Source organism: Dendrobates tinctorius, unplaced genomic scaffold (genome assembly GCF_039654945.1).
Source record: "Dendrobates tinctorius isolate UK_male_01 unplaced genomic scaffold, ASM3965494v1 ptg000203l, whole genome shotgun sequence".
Taxonomy (NCBI): Eukaryota; Metazoa; Chordata; class Amphibia; order Anura; family Dendrobatidae; genus Dendrobates; species Dendrobates tinctorius.
The window spans coordinates 27,975,142-27,998,325 of NW_027361870.1; the positions used below are offsets into that span (position 1 = coordinate 27,975,142).

The 23,184-nt window shown below is 43.5% G+C and overlaps 1 protein-coding gene across 2 annotated transcripts in view; it reads left to right on the forward strand.

Moving 5' to 3' along the window:
• The window catches only part of PSME4 (proteasome activator subunit 4), a 219,507-nt gene that overhangs the window by 84,941 nt on the left and 111,382 nt on the right, over nucleotides 1-23,184 (forward strand). For both annotated transcript variants that reach the window (XM_073553924.1, XM_073553925.1), the window contains 7 exons: nucleotides 3,911-4,176; nucleotides 6,883-7,069; nucleotides 8,311-8,400; nucleotides 9,742-9,806; nucleotides 10,217-10,367; nucleotides 16,490-16,588; nucleotides 17,883-17,952. In XM_073553924.1, the coding sequence (XP_073410025.1) occupies nucleotides 3,911-4,176; nucleotides 6,883-7,069; nucleotides 8,311-8,400; nucleotides 9,742-9,806; nucleotides 10,217-10,367; nucleotides 16,490-16,588; nucleotides 17,883-17,952 (928 nt within the window). The remainder of the gene's footprint in view (nucleotides 1-3,910; nucleotides 4,177-6,882; nucleotides 7,070-8,310; nucleotides 8,401-9,741; nucleotides 9,807-10,216; nucleotides 10,368-16,489; nucleotides 16,589-17,882; nucleotides 17,953-23,184) is intronic.

A 23,184-nucleotide genomic window follows, 5' to 3' on the forward strand; every position in this document is an offset into this window, starting at 1 on the left:
AGTGCTTTTCCAGAGGCGCATTGCTAACAAGCCGCAAGTAAGGACTTTTCTCCAGGGAGTTTCCCAATTGGTTCCCCCCTACAGACGTCCACTGGAAACGTGGGACCTCAACCTGGTCCTGACAGCATTGCAGGCACCAGCTTTCGAACCCCTTAAGGAAGTCCCACTCCGCATTCTATCACAGAAGGTGGTTTTTCTGGTGGCAATCACCTCGCTACGCAGGGTGTCTGAATTGTCAGCACTCTCCTGCAGACGGCCCTGCCTAGCCTTTCGCCAAGACAAGGTGGTTCTCCGTACAGTCCAATCCTTCCTTCCGAAGGTTGTGTCCAACTTCCACCTTAATGAGGAAATTTCACTGCCATCCCTTTGCCCGGTTCCGGTTCATAGAGTGGAGAAGGCTCTGCATACGCTTGACCTCGTCAGGGCATTGCGTATATACGTGTCTAGGACTGCGCCCTTCCGGAAGTCTGATTCCCTTTTCCTTCTTGCAGAAGGCGTTCGCAAGGGTCTGCCGACTTCCAAAGCTACCCTTGCCAGGTGGATCAAGTCCACCATACAAGATGCTTACCGCCTTCACAATTCTCCTCTTCCGGCCGGTATCACGGCACACTCTACGTGGGCGGTAGGGGCCTCCTGGGCCATTCGGCACCAGGCTTCGGCACAACAGGTGTGTAAGGCGGCCACTTGGACTAGCCTACACACGTTTACGAAACACTACGGAGTTCATACCTAGTCCTCAGCGGATGCGAGCCTGGGTAGACTGGTTCTGCAGGCGGCGGTGCCCCAAGTTTAGGGACCTGTCAGCACAATATTCGTCCATTACTTCCCACCCAGCGACTGCTTTGGGACGTCCCATGGTTCTGTGTCCCCCAATGAGGCGACAGAGTAAAGGAGATTTTTGTGTACTCACCGTAAAATCTTTCTCTTAGCCTCTTAATGGGGGACACAGCTACCATCCTGTTGCCCTTACGGGCCGTTGTTACGGTTGAGTTCTTATATTGTTCTTTGAGCTTGTACATAGCGGCCTTCTTACAGGCATGGTTATGTTGTTCCTGTTATGTTCCTCCTAATGCTTTTGCACAAAACTGGAGAATGCTGATGCCGTCCAGGGGTGTATGCTGCAGAGGAGGAGCCAAAGTTAATCTTTTTCAGATTATGCATAGTGTCGCCTCCTAGTGGACAGCAGCATAACACCCATGGTTCTGTGTCCCCCAATTAGAGGCTAAGAGAGAGAGATTTTATCTCCTTTTTCCCTCCTTGTATCTCCACCCATAGAGACTCCACCTCTTCATTTCCCTCTTGTATATCTTCTTAGTGTGGGCTTTAATGTGGACTTTATATATAGACATACTCCACCCCCTTTCATTTTTTTTACGCTCCCTCCTAAACAAATCATATCCTTGCAAGTTAGCCGCCCAGTCATAGCTGTCGTCAAACCATGTCTCAGTTATTCCTACTATGTCGTGTTTTTCCTCATACATTATCAACTCCAGATCTTCAATCTTATTGGTCAAGCTTCTTGCGTTGGTCAGCATGCAGGAAAGAAGTTTTGCTTCCTTTTTTTAGCTTCCTTCTGAGTAGCCTGTCTTGGGTCCTCTTTGCCTAAGGTCCACTGCTTTTGGGATTTCTCCATTAGTACATGCCACCATAATGTCTTTCACACATTAGTTCTTCGGGATATTTGTTAACTATTTTTTGTTGCAGAAAGATCACAATCATTGTGCATTTTCCTATGTCCATATTTTTTTTTTTCTGCTGACTGGTGTGTGTGTGTGTGTGTGTGTGTGTGTGTGTGTGTGTGTGTATATATATAAAACACACACAAAAAACCCTGAAACATGTCTTACTTTGCTACTTCAGATTGTTCTGTGGATCAAACTCACCAATGCCAGTCAATGGATGCAACAAGGATTGTAGAAAGTGGCACACAGACCAAAAATGGATTGAGCACACAACAAAAAAAAAAGGACCCTTTTTTTATGTAGGAGAAAAAAAAAGTGTGAAGCTAGTCTTGTAGGTTCTTGGTTTTTCAGTGTTTGTGCTACAGACACAGAACACATCACTTGCGGAACTTGAGAAACAGTAATACGGAAATCTAGGATGTTCCAGGCTGCACAGACGAGATAAATGATCACACTTGTCACAATAATCGTTAAGTCCATACCACATGAGAGGTGGTATGGACTTAACGATTATTGTGACAAGTGTGATCATTTATCTCGTCTGTGCAGCCTGGAACATCCTAGATTTCCGTATTACTGTTTCTCAAGTTCCGCAAGTGATGTGTAAATGCTTCAAAATTAAAATTCCAATTTCTTTATTAAGTACAGATACAAATAGAAAATACAATTTAAAACTAGAAGGGCATTTCCAAAAGGAAATACATGGTCTTGAACAGCGCTGCCAGCATTACAGCAGTGTATCAGGTGTCGACTGTAAGAAGTTAGGAAAAGAAGGTTGTGTATAGCCACTTTAGCACATTCGGCACCTCAATAGCCACTTGGTAGCCACTTTGGCCACTTGGTGGCCACTTTGGCACATTCTGCACCTCGGTAGCCACTCTGGCCACGCGGTAGCCACTTTGGCCACGCGGTAGCCACTTTGGCCACGCGGTAGCCACTTTGGCCAAGCGGTAGCCACTTTGGCCAAGCGGTAGCCACTTTGGCCAAGCGGTAGCCACTTTGGCCAAGCGGTAGCCACTTTGGCCACGCGGTAGCCACTTTGGCCACGCGGTAGCCACTTTGGCCACGCGGTAGCCACTTTGGCCACGCGGTAGCCACTTTGGACACGCGGTAGCCACTTTGGCACATTCGGCCCCTCGGTGGCCACTTGGTAACCACTTTGGCTGCTTGGTAGCCACTTTGGCACATTTGGCACCTCTGTAGCCGCTTGGTAGCCACTTTAGCCATGTTGACTCATGCTGTCACTTTGCCTTTGGGGGCCACTTTGGCGCTCCGGGCCCCTCAGGGGCCACTTTGGCACACTGGGCTTCTAAAGCCACTTTGGCGTCCGACTCCAGTGATGCCGAACCTTGGCACTCCAGCTGTTGGAGAATTATAACTCCCAGCATGCCTCAACTGCTGCCTCAATTGCTGCAGATTGCAAGGGCATGCTGGGAGTTGTAGTTTTACAACAGCTGGAGTGCCAAGGTTAGCCATCACTGGGTGGGGCTTTTCAGAAGCCATTGTCGCGCTGCGCCTTTAAGACCTTGAATCAGCGATCTGTCAGCTTCTATTAGCTAATACGGGTCATGTGTAGAAGCTGCATTTGCATAGCTGCCATCTTTGTAAGGTCACTGCACCTGCGCTGTGGCTTCAATCCATGTCAGTTGGGGGTCATGGAAAGGTCGCCATTAATTCCTGTGGGAGGTCTCTGCGCCGAGCGGTTCGGGCCGCATTAATTGCAGAAAAAGCGGAAAAGTAGTAGAATAATAAAATATAAGAAATCGGATTACAATATGTTGCTTGAACCTAGAGGTTTAAGCTCCATAATAAAGCAGGTGAACATAAAGCTAATAAAGTTATGGGGGATATTTAGACATCTATCTTATGATGGTATGTAACCTAATACTGACACACAGATAACTCTGATCATAGGCTAAATTGCAAATATTTAAATTAATTTATCAAGTATCAACATCTGATTACCTGTGTGCATTTCTTCCCATGTGCACATACCCAAAACTAAGCACTAAGCTTTTTTTTTTATTCAGAAATTATGTTTTTGACAATAAATTACTACATTATCGTCTTTCCACTCCCCAGGTATTATACATTTAGGGAGACTCCTAACAAAAAATATCAATCTCCTCTCCTGAAGAAGTGCATAAAATGTGTAACACGTTGATTTATCAACTAAATACAGTTCTGAAAACGCACCGTAACTCTCTTTATTCTTGTTTTTCATGTAGTCAAAGCTTATGAAGCTGCTGCAGAGGCTGCCGTGCTGTGTTGTACGAAGGCTGCATCGGGAGAGGTATAAGAAGCCGTCATGGCTGACCCCTGTGCCTGACAGTCACAAGCTCAGTGACCAAGATGTAACGGACTTTGTGCAAAGCGTCATGCAGCCTGTCCTCCTGGCAATGTTTAGCAAGACTGGAAGCCTTGAGGCAGCACAAGCCCTGCAGAATCTGGCACTGATGCGCCCAGAGCTTGTAATTCCACCAGTACTTGAAAGGTACGTGATGCTACGGGTGACTTTTCATCTTCCATTTAGTAATTAAATTAAAGCGCCATCTATAGCTGCAAATTTGTGTTAATGTAAAACATTAACCCTTTAATGACCAGACAGCCAGAAAGAGGTTGTTCCCTTTTTTTTTTTAAACTTTTTGCTGCATACACAAAACTGTGCTTTACTTGCCCTCCCTGAGTCTAGCGCAAAGTCTCCTCTGCTTCCCCACTCTGTGATGCTCCGCTGCAGCCAATTGCTGGAGGAATGTTATTACTTTTCAGCACTATTTACAGTTCTGGCCAAAAGTATTGACACCCCTGCAATTTTGTCAGATAATACTCAGTTTCTTCCTGAAAATTATTGCAAACACAAATTCTTTATTATCTTCATTTAATTTGTCTTAAATGAAAAAACACAAAAAGAATTGTCCTAAAGCCAAATTGGATATAATTCCACACCAAACATAAACAAGAGGGTGGACAAAAGTATTGGCACTGTTCGAAAAATCATGTGACGCTTCTCTAATTTGTGTAATTAACAGCACCTGTAACTTACCTGTGGCACCTAACAGGTGTTGGCAATAACTAAATCACACTTGCAGCCAGTTGACATGGATTAAAGTTGACTCAACCTGTGTCCTTGTGTGTACCACATTGAGCATGGAGAAAAGAAAGAATGCCAAAGAACTGTCTGAGGACTTGAGAAACCAAATTGTGAGGAAGCATGAGCAATCTCAAGGCTACAAGTCCATCTCCAAAGACCTGAATGTTCCTGTGTCTGCAGTGCGCAGTGTCATCAAGAAGTTTAAAGCCCATGGCACTGTGGCTAACCTCCCTAGATGTGGACGGAAAAGAAAAATTGACAAGAGATTTCAACGCAAGATTGTGCGGATGTTGGATAAAGAACCTCGACTAACATCCAAACAAGTTCAAGCTCCCCTGCAGTCCGAGGGTATAACAGTGTCAACCCGTACTATCCGTCGGCGTCTGAATGAAAAGGGACTGTATGGTAGGAGACCCAGGAAGACCCTACTTCTTACCCCGAGACATAAAAAAGCCAGGCTGGAGTTTGCCAAAACTTACCTGAAAAAGATTAAAACGTTTTGGAAGAATGTTCTCTGGTCAGATGAGACAAAAGTAGAGCTTTTTGGGCAAAGGCATCAACATAGACTTTACAGGAGAAAAAAGAGGCATTCAAAGAAAAGAACACAGTCCCTACAGTCAAACATGGCGGAGGTTCCCTGATGTTTTGGGGTTGCTTTGCTGGCTCTAGCACTGGACTGCTTGACCATGTGCATGGCATTATGAAGTCTGAAGACTACCAACAAATTTTGCAGCATAATGTAGGGCCCAGTGTGAGAAAGCTTGGTCTCCCTCAGAGGTCATGGATCTTCCAGCAGGACAATGACCCAAAGCACACTTCAAAAACCACTAGAAAATGGTTTGAGAGAAAGCACTGGAGACTTCTAAGGTGGCCAGCAATGAGTCCAGACCTGAATCCCATAGAATACCTGTGGAGAGATCTAAAAATGGCAGTTTGGAGAAGGCACCCTTCAAATATCAGGGACCTGGAGCAGTTTGCCAAAGAAGAATGGTCTAAAATTCCAGCAGAGCATTGTAAGAAACTCATTGATGGTTACTGGAAGCGGTTGGTCACAGTTATTTTGGCTAAAGGTTGTGCAACCAAGTATTAGGCTGAGGGTGCCAATACTTTTGTGTGGCCCATTTTTGGAGTTTTGTGTGAAATGATCAATTTTTTGCTTCAATCTCTTTTGTGTTTTTTCTTTTAAGACAAATTAAATGAAGATAATACCAAAGAATTTGTGATTGCAATCATTTTCAGGAAGAAACTGAGTATTATCTGACAAAATTGCAGGGGTGTCAATACTTTTGGCTACGACTGTAGGTAAATTACCATCTAAAATTTTTTGTTGGCTTATATACTGTTCAACTTTCACACTAACCTTTTAATTACTCATGTTATCGCAACTGTATGGATGGGTAGCGTGTGTGGATGGATATATCATTCTTTTTGTACTAGTGTAGTTAAATGTATACAAAATGAGAGAAATAATATCTGTTTTCTTATTTTGGAAGAAGGTGGAGGGTACATTTTATTCTTTGTCCCTATTGTTTACACATATAAAATATGGGTTTTCTTTTCTTGTTTTTTTTGTTTTGTTTTTTTTCCACTGCAACTAGGACATTTGTAGATACATCAGTTACAGGGGAAATCTGCCCACTAGTGACATAAGTCCCTATCAGAGCTAACCTGGATCTGCTTTACCTGGCAGAGAGCTGTTATTTATGTAGACGTGAGCATCCTGTGGACGTGAAAAAGTAAAGAAAGAAGCTGTGTTAAATCCCTTCTGTCTTATTTTCAGCATCCCCGGATGTGTCTTAACAGTTGTTCCCAACAAATTGCGGAATCTTTAATGTGGCGCTGTAAAATTTCGAAGGCCAATGGTTAAATCCTGTGACCAAGTGCCATAAATTTATAGCGCTTGGTCGTTATGAGGTTAATAAATTGTATTGTTAGACTGTACCCATGGCGTTTTTTCCCTGTAAGCTGGTCATTTTGTAATGTTATGTAAAGGACCATATTATGGATGGTCTCGTTAATGTCGCCAGTATGTTGTTCCTAGGGGCTATTCTACGTTTACATGTTTGTTGCCAAATAACATAAAGTTGTCTGTTTTTCCAACTTTTGAAGAACTTATCCAGCTTTGGAAACATTAACTGAGCCTCACCAGCTTACTGCAACTTTAAGTTGCGTCATTGGAGTGGCACGCAGCCTGGTTGCTGGTGGCAGGTGGTTCCCAGAAGGCCCAACGCACATGCTACCTCTATTGATGAGAGCGCTACCTGGTGTGGATCCAAATGACTTTAGTAAATGCATGGTAAGCCCTGCAAATGGAGAGAAAGTTAAAATGAACTGATCTTATGCTGATCAATTACAAAAATGATCTAGACTCTAGCCAGAAGTTTTGTTAAATACCAAATTTAACCCCTTCACAACCTTTGACGTATGTGTGCACCATCGCGATCATGCGTGGTGCAGGAGCTTTGCCAGCGCCACTGATAGCTCGGCTTAGGTGATAGCCGAACTCCAACTGTCTTTCGCAGGAGCGGTGCCCGCACCGCCCCCAGTTGTTTAACCTCCTAAATGCTGTGATAGAGAACAGCAAAATCTGCACTATAATATGGCGCTCCTTCCCTTCTGAGCTTTTCACTGTGCCTGAAAAGTAAGTTCGCAATTACATGTAGGGTATTGGTGCACTCAGAAGTTTCACAACAACTGAGCGGTTCATTTTTTTCCTATTAGCCCTTATAAAAATTAAAAACTTGGGGTTGAAACAACATTTTAAAGGGTAAAATGTAATTGGTTTCTTCATCACCCAGTGGTATAAAACTCTGTGAGGTGCATGTGATGTCAACATGCTCACTGCTCCCCTAGATGATTGCATGTGGTTTTGAGAACTTTAAGGGGTGCAGTTTTTTTAAATGTTGTCACTTTTGGGTATTTTCTGTCATAGGCCCCTCAAACGGGATGTAGTCCTTTAAAAAAAAAAAAAAAAGGTTGGTTTTGTAAATTTTGTTGGAAAAATAAGAAATTGCTGATCAACTTTAAACTCTTCTAACTTCCTAACTGAAAAAAAGTTTCAAAAATTGTGCTGATGTAAACTACACATGTGGGAAAGGATATTTATGAACGCTTTTGTGTGATATAATTTTGCCAAAATTCAGGTATTTGCACAAATTTATGTAAAAAATCTCAACCTAAATTTACCACTAACATGAAGTACAATGTGTCCCGAAAAAACGTTCTCAGAATCTGTGGGACACGTTGAAGCGTTCCAGAGTTATTACCACAAAGTGATACTGATCAGAATTGTAAAATTTGCCTGGTTAGTCAGGAAGGTATAAACAGGCTGGGGGGGTGACTGAGTTAAAGCAACATTTTTTTTATTTAATGAATAACTTTTTTTTTTTTTTTTTTTTTTTACAAGTGCTCTGCATCGTCACTTTACTTGAAGGCTGTATTTATTCTACTATGATCTGTATTTATTTGTGCTATTTCTGTATTTGTACTTTTTTCAGCATTATGACATGTATTTGCATCTTTTTTATCTGCAAACAGATCACATTCCAATTTATTGCAACATTTTCCACTTTGGTGCCTTTAGTAGACTGCTCTTCAGTACTTCAAGAAAGAAGCGATCTGTCAGAGGTAAGAGTCCTCTTTGTAATGTAAATCTGTATCTGGGCCCCAAATCACTTTGCTAAAGGCCCTTTTACATTTAGCAATGCACCAGCGATCCGACCCGGTCAGGATCGCTGGTGCATCGCTAAATGATCGCTAGTGAGCTTTCACACAAAGATCTCACAGCGATGCAGCAGCGACGCAGCGCACGATACTCACCTTTCACACACAGCAATCCTGGCGTCCTCCCGCCCGTGTCCAGCGTCGCTCGTCTCACACAGCAGGAAGCGCCCGACGAGAAATGGAGCCGCCCAATCTCGCGCGATCAGCGATGGACAGCGGGGGAGCCGGTCGGAGGTAAGTATCACACATAGCGATATCGCTAGCAATATCGCTATAACGTCACAAAACCAGTGACGTTTTAGCGATATTGCTAGCGATATCGCTTAGTGTAAAACCACACTAAGTTCATATAAAACACAGTCCCAGTTTTCACGTTGTTTCAATTTAATAAGACCTTCATTTGATGTGTTCACTAATGACTTGGCGATTTCTAACTATACATAAGTGGCTCATCTTCTGAATCAACAATTGGTCGAGCATATGTGAACCCAACGTGCACAGTCACTCTTTCCCCTGACATCTGCCCTACGGGAGCCCCCCGTACACATGATTGTTGCGTTTAGAGATCTAGTATTTGATGTATATGGCGTGATTTAATCAATACTAGGGCTACCGTCACGTCTCCTACCGGTTTTAAAGGATTTGACACATTAGGACCGATATTAAAAATTGTGGCTATAGCAACGTGACTAATAACGTATGAATATATACCCCTGTGTGTACATATTGTTAGGTAAGTCAGCTGAACCCACTGATTTCAGCAGTATCAGCTGATTATTCAATATGTACGGGGGCCTCCCGGCTCTCTCCCCAACAGATATCAGGAAAGAAAAGAATCCGTCCTGTTAAACTCTGCCACATTTTCTAGACAGTGTGCTTTTGGTCAGCAAACTTTGATGTCCAAATGCAAACCTCATAGGATAGCAGCAGATGGATGGGCATGTGACCAGAAACAACACTTGGTCACCTCCATTGAAACACCATGCAGCTTCCCATTGCACGTGTCCTTGAGAAATCATGTGCAGGCACAGTTTGGAGGCTAACGGACCTGGTCACATTTCCCTTCATGTACCCCCCATGTTATGTACCGAAGGTTGGTCTAGGCCATAACTATAAACAGCAGTATAATTGGTAACAATATAAATAATGTTATATTACAGAACTTTTTAGTATTGATCAATAGCCCTTTAAATACTGAATTATACACTACTGCCATATTAAACTTGCGTTCTTTTCCTCCCGCAGGTAGAGAGGGAGTTGTGCTCGGCCAGTGCAGAGTTTGAAGACTTTGTGCTCCAGTTCATGGACAGGTGAGATATCTAATCCTGGTAAAATATGCTTAAACAGGCTGAAAACATGGTCGAAAGCTTAAAGCACATCCATTTTTTTTTTCTTCTAAGATTATCTACTGTTGGTTAAAGTGTCTAAAACCATTAATAAATATGGCAGACTCTTCAGATCCATGTTTACTGCACATATTTTATGTCCCCACATTCCCTTATAAAAATAACTTTCAGTAAAACACTAATAAATCTTTCAAACATAGGATCTTTCGAGTGATGGAATAGAATGAATCCTTCTCCAAAGACCTGAACTTTCAGAATATTCAATTTCAGATAATTTTGTCCCTACGCCACATTAGGTTATGCACATTTATGTCATACAAATATATTAATATAGATCTATTTTATATAAAGTGCACGTTTTTATTGTTATGTAGGTGCTTCGCCCTTATTGAAAGCAGTGTACTGGAACAAACACGAGAAGAGACGGAGACTGAGAAGATGACCCACGTTGAAAGTTTGGTTGAACTGGGCCTGTCGTCAACGTTCAGTACAATCCTCACTCAGTGCTCCAAGGAGATTTTTAAGGTGGGTCTTATTCTAGGAGAAGATTGTTGGCAATAAGTGAAACCTAGATATTGGCTTTAATTTGAAGAATGCATCACTTACCGTATCTACTATGCTATAAATATGAAGGAGTGCATTCTTGACTGTAAAGGATGAGTTGATACAGTGGGTATATACCTCTGGCCCCAGCCTGGTGGCGTATTTGTGCTGTCCTATACATGAGTTTGCAGATCCACCAAAATTTTTATTTTTTCTCATGGTACATTGTGTAGAAGTTTGACTTATTTTATATGTTAAAATGGGGTGGGGGCAGTTGTCTATTATATTTGGGCAAAGCTTTTATCAGGATACTTGCCTAATCATAGGCAGATAATACATTAGATTTAAATATGCGTTGTGGTTATAATACTGCTGCATGTTACACTTTTTCCCTCCTTCACACTAAACAAATTCTACATAAAATGCTAGAGAAGATTTTCACGATCCTTGATTACAACATAGTAGGCAGCCCAAACAGATTGTAATATAAAGCATGATGGATGTAATGCTGCACAGAATCTCAGCTTGACCCAGTGATGAAACACATAATTTCTCCTACGCCTCATTGGGGGACACAGAGACAGTGGGTGTTATGCTGCTGGCCACTAGGAGGACACTAAGTAAACCAGAAAAAAAGTCAGCTCCTCCCCTGCAGTATACACCCTCTCGCTGGCTGAGATTTCTCCAGTTCTTGCTTAGTGTCTATAGGAGGCACTTGGGTCTGGTTTTAGAGCCCACCGTTTTTATTTTATTTTTGAATTTTCTGTAAATTTTTATTTTTTAACTAACGGAGTGAAGGGGGCGACGGTTCCTTTCTACGACCCGCTCTCCCCCGAAACATCAACAGGCAAGCACACGAAGTATACCTCCCCGTACAATTTCCTGCGACGAATGGGGCTGATTCCTCTGACGATGTTCCCTTACAGTCCCGGTACTCCACGGATGCGAGGGCAAGCGCAACAGGACGAAGCACATGAGTGCATGGAGAAGACTTGAGCAGCGCTTTTCGGATGCCCTGAATCAGCCCCAGAGCGCTCCATCCCCCTGCCACAGGGTGGATCGATAATACCTCCTCCAGCTCTGCTATATCGCCCGAAGGATGAGACACCTTCAGCTGGAAAACCCCGGACAGCACGACCTGCCTTAGCACAGGAGTGGAGGTATGGGGTCGGGTCCTTGTCCCTGGGAGAAGTGCTGACTTAACGTAAGCGGCGGTACACTGGCGCCCGTTGCGGCCCCTCCCCCCGCCCGGTGCTTACCGCGGGGAGGCCAGAAATTTAGCCTCCGGCTTTTCCGGCCAACTAGGCTGCAATTTGAATAGCGCCGCCCGCGCTAACGTTGCCGCTCCCTCCTCTTGGCGCCTCTCATTATATACGAGGCGCGCAATTCTGATCTCGGTGTCCATGTCTATTACCTCATCTGCCGTTAACCCTTTCAGGAGCTCTATGCCTGCTCTGGACTGCCGGATACCGGGTGACAACACAGGGCCACCGCTTTCATCCTGGAGGACACAGCACATGACCGTGGGTAAGCTGCATCTGCCCTCAGATTAAAGTTTAACCCCTTCCCGGCATATTCCCTGCAGATGCAGACAGACCCTGCCGTTAATCCTTTCAGGAACCGTGTGTACCACTTGCAAGTCTGCCTTACCCAGTGCACAGACTAATCTGTTATGCATGGACCGTGACCCAGACTGCGCCCCGGCCTGCGCTCTGACGGGCCTCCTGCGTTTAGAACCCCTGAGTGGGCTGCGTCCCTGTAACAGTTGGTGGAGTCTCTGACCCAGGCTATATTCTCCCTCCGCGAGGACTCTTTAAGCCAGAAAGAGTCCATACCTCCCGAGGACGGCTCTGGCGTTGGTCGGGAACCGTCCACCAGCAGGGGCTATACTCGTTCAAGGGATGGTCAGGTCTCTAGAAAGCGGACCCATGACTCGTCCCCTAGTCACGTTCGCGCCTCAGCATTGGCGACTCCTGTCTCTCGCTCTCCCTCTCCTGAGGTTCACAGCGAGCACGACTCTGAATTCGAATCTGACACGTCAGCCCCTCAGAATCCCACAACTGATCAAGAGTCGCTTGATTCTCTTATAGAATCAGTCAACAGGATTCTGAAGTTGGATGAGGAAAATATTCCACTCCAGCACACCCTATCTCTTTTAAGAAAACCAAGCGTGTGCGCAGGTTATTTACCAGCCATCCGGTGTTTAAGGAAATTGTCCAGAAACATTGGGATCGGCCACGTAAGCGGTTCACAGGGCAAAAGTCTACTCAGGCTAAATACCCTTTTGCTCCAGACCTAATGAAGGATTGGTTACAGCCCCCTTCGGTAGTCCCTCCTGTATTGCTTCTAAAACGCTCCTATCTGTTTCTCAGGGTTCCTCAGTCAGAAACCCCTCCGATCGTCAAATTGATTGCCTGTTCAGTTTTTTGAAGCTTCAGGAGCAGCGTTTTTTCCATCTTTCTGGGCAATTTGGGTCACTAAGGCAATGGCCGCTTGGGTAGAAGTCTTGATTACTTCCTCCAGGGCACCAATCTTCCTCCGGAGGCAGCCACTGTCGCCAGGCAGATAATTCACGCAGCGGACTTTGTAGTTGATGCTTCTTTTGATGCCGCCAATTGCGCGGCTCAAACTGCCGCTAATGCGAGCTCCATTACAAGAGCCCTATGGCTCCGCGGCTGGTGGGCCGATGCCACATCTTAAAGATCGTTGACTTCTCTCCCCTTTCAAACGAGTCGTCTTTTTGGAGAGAAACTAGACCAGCTCATTTCTGATACTACCGGGGAAAAAAGTAAATTCCTTCCTCAACAAAAGGTTGCGAAACGTCCAAACAGCCAACAGCCGACGCATTTTCTATCTTTTCGCAACAATTCCAGTTGGTCCTCCTCTACCTTCTCTTCTGGATCAGTTTGGTCCCCGCGCGGAGACAGAGGCTCCCAGGTCTCATACAGGCCTAACCGCTCTTGGAAACCCCGGCCTAGTACTTCTGGATCTAGGGGAGCTAGGTCTCATAGATATACCCAATGACTTGTTGCGGTATCCGGCAGACACCGACAAAGTTGGCGGGCGCCTACTTTTCCTTCAGCTACACCTGGCTCGCGGCCGTCCACGTCCACAAGTGGGTCAGGGAGCTGCTGTCCTCCGGATACAAGATAGAATTGTCTTCTCCCCCCCCCCCCCAAGAAAGACAAGAGCGTTCCTTCGGGCTGTTCAGGTTCTGCTAAGGGATGGAGTCATCATTCCGGTCCTTCATCATCACGAGAGGTTCAGGGGATTTTATTAAAACCTTTGTGGTTCCAAAAAAGGACGGGACGATGCGACCCATTCTGGATCTCAAACTGTTAAATCAGTTTGTCAAGGTACGGCGATTCTGAATGGAATCTCTGATCAGTTGCTTCCATGGAAAAAGGAGAGTTCCTAGCATCCATCGACATCAAGGACGCTTCCCTTCACATTCCGATCTGCCCATCCCACCAGCAGTTCCTGCGTTTCGCAATTCGCGAGGAACACTTCCAGTTTGTTGCCTTGCCCTTCAGACTCGCCACCGCCCCCAGGGTCTTTACCAAGGTCATGGCCATTCTCTACTCTCGGGGAGTGGTGATGTTACCGTATGTGGACGACCTGCTCATCAAGGGTCCGTCCCTTCCAGCCTGCGAGGAATCCGTGGATATAACAGTAAATACACTTGCTCGCATCTATCACCGCACCTGGAAAACCTTCTTTTCATGGTCCAAGGATCATGGTCGATCACCTCTGGCGTTTTCCATTCCAGTCATATTGGAATTCCTTCAATCCGGATTAAAATCAGGCCTCGCACTTAGCTCGCTCAAGGGCCAAATTTCGGCCTTGTCAGTGCTTTTCCAATGCAAATTTGGCACCAAACCTCAGGTCAAGACGTTCATTCAGGGAGTTTCCCATGTGTCGCCTCCTAATAGAAGGCCATTGGAATCATGGCACCTTAACCTGGTTCTCGGGGCCTTACAGGAGGCTCTTTTCGAACCGCTGCAGGACGTGTCACTGACCGTCCTCTCTTGGAAGGTGGTCTTGCTAGTGGCAATTACGTAAATCAGACTTGTTTTGGAATTGGCAGCCATGTCCTGCCGTTCTCTGTTCCTGAATTTTCATCAGGACAAGGTAGTTCTCTGGACGTCCCCGTCCTTCCTACCCAAGGTCGCCTCCTCTTTCCATCTCAATGATGAAATTGTTTTGCCTTCCTTTTGTCCGACGCCAGTCCATCGCATTGAGAAGGCCCTCCATACCCTGGATGTGGTTAGGGCGCTGAGACGGTACATCTTGCGTACGGCTCCCTTCCACAAGCCAGATTCTCTGTTCAGGCTTCCAGAGGGGCATAGGAAGGGTCTAGCCGCATCAAAAGCAACGCTAGCCAGGTGGATTTGCTTAGCGATTCAAGAATCCTACCGTGTCAGGAACGCGCCTGTCCCAGTGGGGGTTAAAGCGCACTCTACCCGGTCAGTGGGCGCCTCTTGGGCCATTCGACACCAGGCCCCGGCAGAACAGGTCTGCAAGGCTGCGACTTGGTCGAGTCTGCATACCTTTACAAACATTGCCTAATCCATTCTCAGGCCTCTGCGGATGCAACTCTCGGCAGACAGTCTGCAATCGGCAGTACCTCAGTGTTGACTCCGTGGTACATGGGGTATTAGCAGATGTATGCTCTCCACCTAGGGACTGCTTTAGGACGTCCCACTGTTTGTGTCCCCCAATGAGGCGTAGGAGAAATAGGGATTTTTGTGTACTCACTGTAAAATCCTTTTCTCCGTGCCAGTCATTGGGGGGACACATCACCCACCCTGTTTAGCCTATTGTCTCACTGTAGCATTCTTAGGTTTTGACATGGTTTTGGTTATTGTTGACTGTTTATGCTCCTACTGCTTTTTTCACCGAACTGGAGAAATCTCATCCAGCGAGAGGGTGTATACTGCAGGGGAGGAGCTAACTTTTTTTCTGGATTACTTGGTGTCCTCCTTGTGACCAGCAGCATAACACCCACTGTCTCTGTGTCCCCCAATGATTGGCTCGGAGAAAAGGATTTTCCGGTGAGTACACAAAAATCCCTAATTTGAAGCCACATCTAAGTATCACTTTTAAAGGGGAACTTTCACAAAATGTTTTCATTTCAAACTGGGCGCATGATATAATTGTGTCTGCAGGGCAGAATAAAACACGTTTGTATTATTTATTCCGCTTCCGTTGAGAAGACATTTGCAATCAAAGTATTTGTGACCTAATGAGTTAACTTTGGGCTGCTCATACAGGGATAAGAAATGCAACCCCTCCCCCCACTTGCACTTAACCAATCATAGAAGCAAAAAGGAGGATGTGGCACACCAAAATGAAGATAAAAAAAAAAAAAACTTTATTCGGCGCTCAAGCCATAATTAAAAACCATGCATAACCTGATGCTTTTCCGGTGCAAAAAATGCACCCTTAGTCATAGGACCCTATGACTAAAGGTGCGTTTTTTGCACCGGAAGCGTGTCAGGTTTTGCATGTTTTTTGATTATGGCTTGAGCGACGAATAGTGTTTTTTTTTTTTTTTTTTTTTTTTTTAAATCTTCATTTTGGTGTGCCACATCCTCCTTTTTGCTCTAATGCAATGCTTTTCCTTTCCAGCCTTTGTGTGCACCCACCTGCTCTGCTGATTTGGCTCAAACCTACGTGGTTTCATTCTGCATCCCGTGGAAGCTCCTACACTCCAGGAGATAAGGGCTGTATCCCTATATCTCATACTGAGAAACCTAAGCTAATGTGCAGACATATTTTCTGCTGTGTTGCTACCTGCCTATGATTCAGTAGCATCATACAGAGGAGTACATGCCCCAGTGAAAAATATCTGACAACACACACTTGGACTTCACTAAAGCTAGCTCATCAGGTGATGGTTATTCTGCAACAGAAAGGGGAAATTTCAAAAAAAATACATAGTGTGTCCAACAATATGTGAAATTTTTGGTGGTAGGTCCTCTTTTAAGTAATTTAATGAAAATGGCACTAGCAATAAACATTGCGCGCACACAGATCAGGTGTTTTTGTTTGCCTTTAAGCCATACTAATTATGTAATAGAAAATTGTGTACTTTATTACAGGTTGCTCTGGAGAAAGTTTTTAACTTTGCTGTATCCAACATATTTGAGACAAGAGTTTCTGGCAGGATGGTGGCAGATCTCTGCCGGGCTGCAGTTAAGGTGAAGCTACTAACTTGGTCTTTCTTTCTGTTTGTATATTGTTGTTTTTATGAAGATTGTCCGAATGATGTTGGTCAAAAAATGAAAAGTACTTTGAATGCTTTTGCTCTTATTTATCTTTCGTTATTTGCATTTTAATGCAAAATTAAGTAACTTTCCAAAAAGTCTTCATGATTTATTTTCTACCATTTTTATTGCTTTATAGTTTGTGTAACTCCTACACTTGGCTGTCTGCTTCTGACGTAAATCTCCGTCGTTAGAGTTGAGAAAACAGTTTTGAAGGTCTCTGGTCCAGCGGAAAGTTGGAAGCCCAAGGCTACTGGACCAGAGAAATGTTAATGATCCTCTACCTTATGTCTCTTCTAATTAGTCAGTCCAGTGCAAAATCACTCATGCGTCATGCTGCAACGATGATGCTAGCAGATAGGAGGTTTGCCCAGTAGGCAAAGACTACCGGAGTGGCCGCTCAACAGGGTCATGCAAATACTTGTGCTCATTTATACCCTATAGCTATACCTAACTATAACACAGCTACTGTCAGCTCGTGTCTAGCCCTCCCTCCTGGCAGCACAGGAAGGGAACAAGGGCTTTGTACACAGCTGTTCGAATTTGGAAAGGGTCTTCAGGTATATGGGAGATCACAGGGGGACTCTATTAAAGTGTAGATGAGGGAGGAAAGCATATTCCCAGCATGAGTGTCTGAACCCGGGAGTTAAGTTTATACAGGAACTGTACCAGCGTGAATGAATGAGTCTGTAATTGCCGATGGAGCTAGTTAAGATGGCTGTATCTTGGATACACAGAACTTATAGCCAGCGTGTATTACTGGTAGAGACAATCCAAAATGAGAAAAAGACGAAATTAGAATTGCTTATCAGGAGATCTGACATATGTTACTTTAACTGCCATGTAGCTGCTGATACATGTACAGGCTGTACAGTCGTATAACGTCTCCATAGGCTTTAAATAAACACAAAATAGAGTTAACTACTATTTTACTAGGTGCATCCATAATGCGTTCTCCCTTTGGAACTGTAGGTCACAGCTGGCCTTAAGTGCAGTATAAAGCGGCTTGCAGAAATGATCTGTGATGACCATAGCAAAACAATGATCAGCCAGCTGCAGCTGAAAATTCCTGCAGTGAACGTGTTACATCTGCTGTCCAGAATTGTACATTTTTACAGCAATATCAAACAAAATTGTCGCTGTTTCTGGGGAAAAAAAAAAAACTTAGGAGGATATTCTATTAGTCCTTGTTCACACTGTCTTTCTTTTTTTGGCTTTGTCATTCCAGTGTTGCCCGGTGGATTCTTTGAAGCTCTTTCTCCCTCATTGCTGTGGTGTGATCACTCAGCTTACTAGCAGTAAGTCCAAGGGCTGTTCTGTAAGCTGCGATGTCTGATGTTTTTCTTGGTGTCAGTTGGTGTGATAATACAGCAGTCATTCAATAATATTTTATGATTTTACTAGTATAATACGGCTTATTATTCCTTGTTTTATCAAATGTCTGTTACTAAGGAAATGTTCTTCACACTGGTGGTTGTGGGCATACAAAGGGCTTAGCACTCTGGGAAAAACCTAATTTTCGATTAAGAAAACGCCAATTATGCAATGCACTGTTTTGTGTAATTTCCGTTTTTGCAGGTTTCTTTATAATCTACTTTTTGTAAGTACTTCTAAAACAGCATACATTGGTAGTACTTGTATAGAGACAATGCAAAGTCTCAAGAATACATTCAAATGGAAGACATCCTGTAATTTCAATGTCTTCCTCAAGATGGCAGTGTATAACCATAAGTGTAAAAAAAAATATATAAATGTAAGGTAGAACAGCAGGAAGTCAGGGACCCACCGCACCTGAAGCGCGTTTCGCTTGGAAAGCTTTGTCTGGTGAAACACTCCCACCAACAGAGCTTTCCAAATGAAACGTGAGTTAAGTTCAATGGCCCCCTGCTGTTCTATCTTTTTAAGTAATGGTTTTATTTCTACTGCGCCAATTTATTCCACAGCACTTTACAGATCAGAGAGGATGTGTACAAACTATGTAACACATCGCACAACAATGGCAATGAGGGCCCTGGGTACAATCTATAAATGTTACCGTGACTGTATTACTTCAGTAATTCTTGCTCATGTGCCTGCTTCAGGTTTTTTTTCCTAGTTTTCTCAGCCATTTTGTGATGTCACACATGATTGTGTACTCTATTAGTGCCTTACAGTTGTGGCCAAAAGTATTGACACCCCTGCAATTCTGTCAGATTATACTTAGTTTCTTCCTGAAAATGATTGCAAGCACAAATTCTTTGGTATTATTATCTTCATTTAATTTGTCTTAAATGAAAAAACACAAAAGAGAATGAAGCAAAAAGCAAAACATTGATCATTTCACACAACACTCCAAAAATGGGCCAGACAAAAGTATTGGCACCCTCAGCCTTATACTTGGTTGCACAACCTTTAGCCAAAATAACAGCGACCAACCGCTTCCGGTAACCATCAATGAGTTTCTTACAATGCTCTGCTGGAATTTTAGACCATTCTTCTTTGGCAAACTACTCCAGGTCCCTGATATTTGAAGGGTGCCTTCTCCAAACTGCCATTTTTAGATCTCTCTACAGGTGTTCTATGGGATTCAGGTCTGGACTCATTGCTGGCCACCTTAGAAGTCTCCAGTGCTTTCTCTCAAACCATTTTCTAGTGCTTTTTGAAGTGTGTTTTGGGTCATTGTCCTGCTGGAAGACCCATGACCTCTGAGGGAGACCCAGCTTTCTCACACTGGGCCCTACATTATGCTGAAAAATTTGTTGGTAGTCTTCTGACTTCATAACGCCATGCACACGGTCAAGTAGTCCAGTGCCAGAGGCAGCAAAGCAACCCCAAAACATCAGGGAACCTCCGCCATGTTTGACTGTAGGGACTGTGTTCTTTTCTTTGAATGCCTCTTTTTCTCTCCTGTAAACTCTGTTGATGCCTTTGCCCAAAAAGCTCTACTTTTGTCTCATCTGACCAGAGAACATTGTTCCAAAATGTTTTAGGCTTTTTCAGCTAAGTTTTGGCAAACTCCAGCCTGGCTTTATGTCTCGGGGTAAGAAGTGGGGTCTTCCTGGGTCTCCTACCATACAGTCCCTTTTCTTGCAGACGCCGACGTATAGTACGGGTTGACACTGTTGTTCCCTCGGACTGCAGGGCAGCTTGAACTTGTTTGGATGTTAGTCGAGGTTCTTTATCCAACATCCGCACAATCTTGCGTTAAAATCTCTTGTCAATTTTTCTTTTCCGTCCACATCTAGGGAGGTTAGCCACAGTGCCATGGGCTTTAAACTTCTTGATGACACTGCGCACGGTAGACACAGGAACATTCTGGTCTTTGGAGATGGACTTGTAGCCTTGAGATTGCTCATGCTTCCTCACAATTTGGTTTCTCAAGACCTCAGACAGTTCTTTGGTCTTCTTTCTTTTCTCCATGCTCAATGTGGTACACACAAGGACACAGGACAGAGGTTGAGTCAACTTTAATCCATGTCAACTGGCTGCAAGTGTGATTTAGTTATTGCCAACACCTGTTAGGTGCCACAGGTAAGTTACAGGTGCTGTTAATTACACAAATTAGAGAAGCGTCACATGATTTTTCGAACAGTGCCAATACTTTTATCCACCCTCTTTTTTTATGTTTGGTGTGGAATTATATCCAATTTCCCTTTAGGACAATTATTTTTGTGTTTTTTCATTTAAAACAAATTAAATGAAGATAATAACAAAGAATTTGTGTTTGCAATCATTTTCAGGAAGAAACGGAGTATTATCTGACAGAATTGCAGGGGTGTCAATACTTTTGGCCACAACTGTATATCCCTTAGCTTTACTTTGCGAAGAGAAACTGGGAAAATGGCGCAACTGGTCTTTTCCAATAACAAAGGGGTGTCAGGAAAAGGGGAGAATACACTCACCTTGATTACTTGCTGAATGGCAACACATAACACAGGCCTATAACAGCTGCTGCACCGATACTGGTCGAGCAGACGACCACAGACACAGAGGAAAAAACTGAGGTATCACTTATGCGCTGCTAAAATAAAATCTTCAAGGAACTTTAAAACATTTATTCAAACAGGTCTAAATGTCCAGGCATTTCTGGGGCTCACGCAGGACCTCTTCATCAGGGCAAACCTTGTCGTGTGTGACCTCGAAACGCGTTGACTTTTAGACCTGTCTGAATAAATATTTTAGCGTTACTTTTTTACTTCATTTGCTATATTGTTTCTTTTAATTTTTGTTCTTGTGGTTATACACTGCCATCTTGTGGTAGACATTGAACTTGCATGGTGTACTTTTTTATCCAGGTGCTTTCCCATTCTTATTGTAGGTTTTTGATCTTGTAGTGTGTATTATATTGTTATCGTCTGTCTATTTTATTTTGTGTGTTAGGATGTGGTTTTAGGTCTATTTGCCTTTGACCTCTTTTCTCTTTATCTGTTGCCTTTTATGGTGCCGTACTCATAGAATCATAGAATCATAGAATCATAGAATCGTAGAGTTGGAAGGGACCTCCTGGGCCATCTGGTCCAACCCCCTGCTCAAAGCAGGATTCGCTAAATCATCCCAGTCAGATGTCTGTCCAGCCTCTGTTTGAAGACTTCCATTGAAGGAGAACTCACCACTTCTCGTGGCAGCCTGTTCCACTCATTGATCACTCTAACTGTCAAAAAGTTTTTTCTAATATCTAATCTGTCTCCTCCCATTCAGTTTCATCCCATTGCTTCTAGTCTTTCCTTGTGCAAATGAGAATAAAGTTGAGCCTTCTACAATGTGACAGCCCTTTAGATATTTGTAGACAGCAATTAAGTCTCCTCTCAGTCTTCTCTTTTGCAAACTAAACATTCCCAAATCCTGCAACCTTTCCTCATAAGACAGGGTTTGCAGACCGGTCACCATTCTGGTCGCTCTTTTCTGAACTTGCTCCAGTTTGTTGATGTCTTTTTTAAAATGTGGTGCCCAAAACTGGACACAATATTCCAGATGAGGTCTGACCAAAGAGGAGTAGAGGGAAATAATGACTTCACGTGATCTAGACTGTATGCTTCTGTTAATACATCCTAGAACTGCATTTGCCTTTTTTGCTGCTGCATCACACTGTTGACTCATATTCAGTCTGTGATCTATTAGTATACCCAAGTCTTTTTCACATGTGCTGTCACTTAGCCCTATTCCTCCCATTCTATATATGCTTTTTTCATTTTTATTGCCCAGATGTAGTACTTTGCATTTCTCCCTGTTAAAAACCATTCTGTTAGTTACTGCCCACTTCTCCAGTTTATTTAAATCTTTTTGAATCCTCTCTCTCTCTTCTCTAGTATTAGCTATCCCTCCTAGCTTTGTGTCATCAGCAAATTTAATCAGTTTACCCTCAATTCCTTCATCTAAATCGTTGATAAAGATGTTGAACAATACAGGGCCCAGGACAGAGCCCTGTGGTACCCCACTTGAGACATTCTTCCAACTGGATGTGCAGCCATTTACGACCACTCTTTGGGTCCGATCACTAAGCCAGTTATGAATCCACCTAACAGTTGCCTTGTCCATTCCATACTTAGTCATTTTTTCAATAAGGATTGTATGAGAGACTTTGTCAAATGCTTTGCTGAAGTCAAGATATACTATATCTACAGCATTTCCTTGATCCACCCAATCAGTGATACCGTCATAGAAGGAAATTAAGTTAGTCTGACATGACTTATTAGTTACAAACCCATGCTGACTCTGTTTGATCACTTCATTCTTATCCAGGTATTGACTTACATGTTGTTTAATAATTTGTTCAAAGATCTTTCCTGGTATAGAAGTCAGACTCACCGGCCTATAGTTGCCTGGGTCCACCTTCTTCCCCTTTTTGAAGATAGGAACAACATTTGCTCTTCTCCAGTCTTCTGGCACTTCTCCTGTTCTCCAAGAATTTTCAAAGATTATGGAGAGTGGTTCAGAAATTTCTTCTGCTATCTCCTTCAGTACTCTGGGGTGTAATTCATCTGGACCTGGAGACTTGAATTCATTTAGGTTAGCTAAGTGTTTCCTCTCTATCTTTCTGTTTATAGATATCCTGGATTCTTCTATTCCCTTAATAGGACAGTGAATAACAGTTGGTGTTACATTTCCTTTCTGAGAGAAAACAGATGCAAAATAGGAATTTAAAAGTTCAGCCTTCTCAACATCCTGTCTTACCATTTCATCATTTTCATCCTGTAAAAATCCTATAGCATCTTTGACTTTTCTTTTACTTTTGACATATCCCCAAAATCCTTTATTATTGCTTTTGACATCTCTTGCAAGCCTCAATTCATTTTCAGCTTTAGATAATCTGATTTGTGCCCTGCAGATTCTGCAGACAGCATTATATTCTTCTTTAGATATGCCTCCCTCTTTCCATTTTATAAACATTTTTTTCTTCCTTTTTAGCATGTGCTTAAGTTCTGTGTTCACCCATCCTGGTTTCCTTAAATGCTTCCTATTCTTCCCTCTTTTCGGAATTGTTAACAACTGTGCTTTGAGAATTTCATTTTTCAAGATTTCCCATCCTTCCTGGACATTTTTGTCTTTAAGGA